Raw genomic sequence first — 7,175 nt, forward strand, 5'->3', positions numbered from 1 at the left:
CACGTACATAAAAGTATGTATTAATAGCGGTGCATAGTGTTTATACCTCAGGGACATTTTTTGTTTCCACAAATAAAGACTTTCCATAGCAGTTATTTTGGTAGTTTCACGTTGTTGGGTCAAAGTTTTTTCAACCCCATACATCTGTAAATACACACTAACACGTTATTTTTGTATTTAATTATCATATAAAATGTTATTCATAAATCAATAATGCAGAAATATGTCGCCCTCAAGTGGCCATTCTGGAGAAGGCAGCGATCTGGTTTATTACCCATAATGCACTACATACAGTTTGGATCGTACCAACGCAGCTTGTAGGTAGTTCAAAAACATTACAACTTTTACAGGAGTTGTTCATTGTAAAGTAGACGTTTATAATGCGCATAGCTCGCTCGTGCAGATTTTTAAATCACGTTTTTTTTTAAATGAGCTCGTGTTCGCTCGTGTTAGACTTACTTTGGCGCGTTTATGTCACGTGGTCTCTCCGTCACAGTGGTACGTCCCGCGGGAGGCGGAGTCTTCCTTTTCCCCGGTGAACCGCAGCCATGAGGTAAGATCCACGTTTACTCCGCAGCAAAACTTAACATTTAACACGAAATCACGGAAACTATCATAGACTGGCGCATGTCGGGGACGTTAGACCATCGTCTGTTCACATGGACACAGTTTAAACGGCTCAAAACAGTGAAACAAACCTTTATTTTGTGCCCATGAGCAGCACGTTGTGGCTAGAGAGACGCCATGTTGTTCCCGGATAGCTTTAGCTCCTCGGCTAACTCGCGTCTAAACCGATTATTACAAATAAAAGTGAACGAGCTTCACCAAAGACCCGGACGTGACTGATGAGAGAGAGCAGAGATGGCACTAAATGCCTTTACAGAGAGTACTCATTTAGAGTAATTGTATCCTGGTACAATTACTCTCTTAGGTGGTATCAAATTAGTTACTTTTGTACAATTAAAGAAAAGCACAGAAGAATATTATCTTTTAACTCCAGTGTGAGACTAAAACAGCTCTTACAGTCAGTGCACGTGTGATTGTGTCTTATTGGGCATAACTTAAAACACAACAATAAAAATAAAGTTGTTTCATTATGTTTTTACACTATAATATAATGTTACTCAGTGCAAAAGTATTCAGAGTATTTAGAACACACTACTGTGATGAGGCCATGTAACTATACAAAACAGTTAATGCAGATATTTAGTATTCTGTATCTAAAGACATTTTCAAAGAGTGTGAAGCATGTGTGGAGCCTGACACATGTGGTGTTTTGCAGCATGCTCCGGCTCCAGAAGCGTCTGGCCTCCAGCGTCTTGCGCTGTGGCAAGAAGAAGGTTTGGTTGGACCCAAATGAAACCAACGAGATTGCCAACGCCAACTCCCGTGAGTGACACTTTAAACTATGTTTGTGTGAAAAGTAACTCACTACATTAAACGTAAGAGTTCCGTGGTCAGTCACAGCCCCACATGACCGTCAGAACAGACTGTCACTTTATCTGTAGGTTTCAGAATGACGACCATCCAGGACAGTTACAGCAGAATAAAAACATGGACAATTATATCTCTTCAGTGGAAAATCTCCTCAAAACGTTACATATAACAGGAAGGTGAAACTAGGGATGCACCAATCCAGCCTTTTCAGTTCAGATACTGAGACATTGGCTTTAACCTCTTAGGACTTGGTATCCACATATGTGGACAACACATTTTAAGTTGTTTTGGCCACAATGCAGATTTGTAGAAGAGCAGCATACAAGAACAGCAACAATGCAAAAACGTTCGATTTTGATTATTTTAGAATGTTCAGTGTGTGTATATATATATATATTTGTAAAGGCATATGTCTTGCAGCACCTGTCAGCAGCAGTTCAAATGAGCCACATTGTTCCAAGAGGCACAGTTGTTGTTTCTCATTTTGTTTTTACATTTAGCACAAATGTTGCTCTGTCCAGGCACTTAATAGGTTTTGCAAATCATTATTCAAATGTTCTATCAAAATTATTAAAACATACAACGAATGTCCTCATATGTGGACATAATTTTTCTCATAAACTACATAATATAAAAAAACTGTTTTGTTTTTCCACGCATCAGGTCCCAATCAGCCCAAGTAACAAAGAGAAATCTATAAAGCATGCCATGCCAGAGTTTGGGTCCTAGGAGGTTAAATATCAACTGATACCAGAGCAGAGACTCAAAAGAGCGTTAATTTACTGTAAACTAAAGTAAAACGAGACAAAACCTATCCAGATGTTCATGGAGCTGTAATTATCTGTGAAATATTGATGACAACAACTTTTTGTAAATAAAAGTTCAAATATTCTGAGACGTTTGGGGTTGACTATGACCTGTATTATATTGACTAATCCAGAATCGTGTCAGTCCTGAGCTGAAACCCACACACAGGTCACCTCTGTGGTTTCACTCCTGCTGATGATGGAACATGTTGTTTCTTAAATGTTTCAGGTCAAAAAAACTCATTCTTTCTGTGAGCGGGGTTGCCTGTTTACAGATCTGACTTAGGGTATCAGTTTAATGCCAAACTGTGTAACATTCTCCATGGAGACCAGTGGGTGGCAAACCCTCCCCCAGAAAAGTGCTGTAGTGCTCCTTTACTTAGTTAAACCTCTTCCACATGTGTCCCCTCTTCAGGTCAGCAGATTCGTAAACTGGTGAAGGACGGTCTGATCATCCGTAAACCCGTCACCGTCCACTCCAGAGCTCGCTGCCGCAAGAACACGCTCGCCCGACGCAAAGGCCGCCACACCGGATATGGTAAAAGCCTCGAGGATGTGTACAAACATGTGTTTATGCTTTGCAGCTGATGCCATCAATATATTCCTGGGGATATGATGCTAACTGGAGGCTCTTTTCTGTCTGAGGCTTGTAATGCTTTAATCTGAGCTTTATTTTAACACAATCTGACCATAAAGAGCTGATTTATCTGAACTCCAACAGGTGATTTGTGCTGTTAAACAAATCCCTCTCAAATAACTTTACAGCCACAAGCTAGCTAGCATTAGCCAAGAGTTTTCCAGTGAGTCACTCACCATTTTGTGTAAAACTCCTAAACAGGACCACGAGGCTCCTGAACATGAGCTCTTTAAATCACTTTTGCATTTTTTCCCAAGAGTTTTTTGACAGTTTCCTCATGTGTGCATTGTGTATCCATGGTAACTGCTAAACATTCCACCATAGAAACACATTAGAGCACCTTCATCATCACCTCAAAGTATTGATTAATCTTTCTAATCTTTCTTGTGTCCAATATAGAGTATACAACGTATAAGTAATGCACGTGTTCTGTGCCCAGGTAAGAGGAAGGGCACAGCCAACGCCCGTATGCCCGAGAAACTGTCGTGGATGCGACGCATGAGGATCCTGCGGCGTCTGCTGCGGCGCTACAGGGAGTCCAAGAAGATCGACAGGCACATGTACGTTTATTTATTTATATATATATATATATACACATACACACAGGAAGTCCAACAAGATCGACAGGCGCATGTATTTATATAAAATCTACTCCTCACCCTCCGCGGGTGGTCTTATCCCTTTTTTTTTCTGTGCTCGAGTCCTCTACCAGAGGCCTGGGAGTTTGAGGATTCTGCAAAGTATCTTTGCTGTTCCTAGTACTGCACTTTTCTGGACTGAGATGTCTGATGTTTTTCCTGGGATCTGCTGTAGCCATTCCCCCCAGTTTGGGGGCCACTCCCCGAGTGTTCCGATGACCACGGGCACCACTGATGCCTTCACCTTCCAGGTCTTCTCCAGCTCTTCTTTGAGCCCCTGGTATTTCTCTAGTTTCGCATGTTCCTTTTTCCTGATGTTTCCATCACTTGGTACTGCAATGTCCACCACAACGACTTTGCTCTGTTGTTTATCCACCACCACAATGTCATGTTGGTCCATCACCATTCTGTCAGTTTGTATCTGGAAGTCCCACAGGATCTTGGCTCGATCATTCTCCAGTACCTTTGGAGGTGTTTTCCACCTTGATCTTGGGGTTCCCTGCCAGCATCTTACACACACACACACACACATACATATATGGTCAATTTCAAACATTAAATCACGAGCAGGTTGATTATAAATGTTTTTCTCCACAAGCTCTGTAGTGGCTGAAGTGTTTCATGTCCTTCAAATGGATTGGATTTTTGAGAAGCAAAATAACCAAAAGATTTTGTCCCATTTCAGTTTTTAGGTGGGAAAAAAGGACGAGATCTTGAATTAAAAGTTCTTCTCCTCTGCTTCCCCCCTCCCAATACTCCTCATCCACTCTCTCCTCCGCTCACTCCCTTGCTTCTACTCCCTCCCTCTCTCCTTTCACTCCTGTCTATTCAGTTTCTCCTTGTACATTCATGAGATCTTGTATTAAAAGTTGAACAAACAGGTGTCAGTCTGTCGTCGACGTCGTCCCATAAAATTTAATAAATGCATTTAATAAACACATTTAACAAACACATTCATGCAGTGTTGTTCTGTTCTGATGCCGTTGGCCAGTGACAGTGATGGGTTTAAATCCACCCGTTTTATTTTGCTGCTCATGTGATATTTACCCATTTCCCTTTGTGTCGTTTTTTTCAGGTACCACAGCCTCTATCTGAAGGCTAAAGGTAACGTGTTCAAGAACAAACGCATCCTGATGGAACACATCCACAAACTGAAGGCAGACAAGGCTCGCAAGAAGCTCCTGGCGTAAGTTTATTTCACTTTCTGCCTCAATACAATATATTTGATACTGAGTGTTTTTAGTTTTTCACACTGACTGTTTGGACTGAGTTCTTCCTCAGTGAGTCAAGATCAGTGATGAGTCCAAACATGAGTTAAACCTGTGTCTGGAAAAACAATATTCAAATAATCAAAAGATGAACCTCACTGGTCAACACGATCTACTCTTGGATATCCAGTTTTACACATAGACTGTTTATATAAATGGACATTGCTAACCTGCTAGCCGCCTCGTTCTGCTGTTAGACTCGTCATTTTGGTCTTAAATGTTCGTATTAACCCGCTCTACATGATCGTGGGGTTTTTATTTCACTATTGTGTCTGTAAATCAAGATATGAACATGAATAACAAACAAATCAAGTGCCTTCTTTCCCCGAAGTCGTTCCTGCTAGCGTTGGCAGCAGATTTGATTGACAGTGTTGCTAAGCACCCGCTCCCTGTTAAACCAGCGGTGTGGGCGGGAAGGGGTGTTACCTTCAACCGCCATGCTATTGATTTGAACCACCAGCCTGAGCTGTTGAGCCACTGTCGCTTTGTCTAATATTAGTTTTTACTTTATTTTTCCTGCACTTCAAATTGTCACATTTCCAAAAATAATGTTTTTAAATGTTTGTTGCAGTGATCAGGCTGAAGCTCGCCGTACTAAGACGAAGGAGGCTCGTAAACGCAGGGAGGAACGTCTGCAGGCCAAAAAGGAGGAGATCATCAAGACTCTGTCCAAGGAGGAGGAGCCTAAGAAGTAATCTGATTACTCTGCCCACAATAAATGTGTATAGAACACACCATGTGCTTGTCATTTTTCTCTTTAGGCTCATTTCCTGGTAAACTTCTGAAATCTTTAGTTTTTCTTTTGATCTGCCTCACTCTGTGGAGAAATACCCCAAAAGCAAATGGATTTAATACCATCTTAATTAAATTGTGCTAAAACAATACTAATATTCAGAAAGTTTTTCACATGAAACATGTGAACTGCTACAAACTCATCGAACACACCTTAAATAAACCTTTATAAACGACAAGCACAGCCTGGATAGAATGTTTACATATAAGCTGTCATTTATACAGACTATGAACAGAAGACACAGGACCTTTACTAAACCCAAGACATCACCCCTAGTGGTGATAATTGTCACAACACTTCAGCCCTCACTGGTCTTTAGAAGTGCTGTGGGACTGCAACACTTCTCATGATTTAAATCTAAATTTAAATTTTTTTTCTTCTAAATGGTTTTAAGAGTTTAACAGGTGATTGTGCATAATTCTGCCACAATAACGCATTTTGAATAAAGATTTAACGTTCTAGAGGAATATTGTGATAATATTGAAACCGCTTTATCTCTGATTAAAATAAAGCAAGATAATCCCCTAAAGCCTTTTTAAACAGTTTCATTAGAGGCCTGAGCTGCAGCACATAAACAGAATGAACCAAAAAACAGCCAAAAGACTTAGATCTGATACTAAAACACAAATCTCTCCACATTGCAAAAAAGTCCCCACCATAAAACCCCCAGAATCCATCGTTTGAGCTCCAATACAGTGAACAGCAGTGCACACAGCTGACAGGAGGAGGCGCTACAGGACAGAAGTCCTGAGTTCATTGTGAAGATGAGATTATGTTCTGTCCACGTCTCAGGTCAAAGTGGAACGTGCCAAGTTTCACCCGCTTCATTTGACCCACAGCTGACCCAGAGGTGAACCACAGTTGGAGCAGTTAAAGTGAATCTTTACAAAAGATTTACACATATAAATGTGTAGTGGTGTTTTTGTTTCAGTCTAAAGCAGAAAGTGTCTGTTTATCTTTGTCTGTCTGTTTGTTGTCATCATGTTCATCCTGAGTCCGACTCCTTCTCGCAGTCTGCTCCAGACCCTCTTTTGCTTCGTTCTTGATTTTCCTGCTCTCTTGTCTCGTTTTCTGATCATGTGATCCTTGGCCCACAATGCACTGCAACTTGTACAAACTTTCTTTAATCAGTAAAGTGCATTTTAATGAGACAATAAAAACGAGATGTTTTGCATATACGCGTGTTGTTGTAACACAATGAGCTCTTGGGTCATGTGACAGTTTGACATCACATTTTGCAATCTGAAAACGAATTATCAGATTGCTCATGGGGAAATGAATGAACGAAAATAAAATAAAAGTTTGGACACAAAGACCTATGACTCGGGCCTTAAAGATCAGCCTCAGGCTCCATTCCTCACATGAGCACATCTCACACTTTTATTTGTACAAGCTTTGATTTTTATTCAAGCTCTGAGTTCTATCCACAGACTGAGTGTGAACATGTGAACCACACAAACAAAAACACCTGCACAGGTCCATTTAAATATTAAAACAGGAGCAGGGGTAAGTATGAATGTTTACCCCCCATTTCAGTTCTAGATTGGCCAGTTTTTACATGTACTTTTTAAGGTACTTATCACAGTACTTTTGACA

General features: G+C 40.7%; 1 protein-coding gene across 1 annotated transcript; it reads left to right on the forward strand.

Moving 5' to 3' along the window:
- Nucleotides 1-495: 495 nt before the first annotated feature.
- Nucleotides 496-5,516, forward strand: rpl19 (ribosomal protein L19). Its single transcript, XM_033971459.2, has 6 exons — nucleotides 496-553; nucleotides 1,283-1,389; nucleotides 2,659-2,781; nucleotides 3,320-3,440; nucleotides 4,594-4,704; nucleotides 5,358-5,516. The coding sequence occupies exons 1-6, from the start codon at nucleotides 549-551 to the stop codon at nucleotides 5,479-5,481; spliced, it is 591 nt and encodes a 196-aa protein (XP_033827350.1). The 5' UTR covers nucleotides 496-548; the 3' UTR covers nucleotides 5,482-5,516.
- Nucleotides 5,517-7,175: the final 1,659 nt, after the last annotated feature.

This window comes from Periophthalmus magnuspinnatus, chromosome 8 (genome assembly GCF_009829125.3).
Source record: "Periophthalmus magnuspinnatus isolate fPerMag1 chromosome 8, fPerMag1.2.pri, whole genome shotgun sequence".
Classification (NCBI taxonomy): Eukaryota; Metazoa; Chordata; class Actinopteri; order Gobiiformes; family Gobiidae; genus Periophthalmus; species Periophthalmus magnuspinnatus.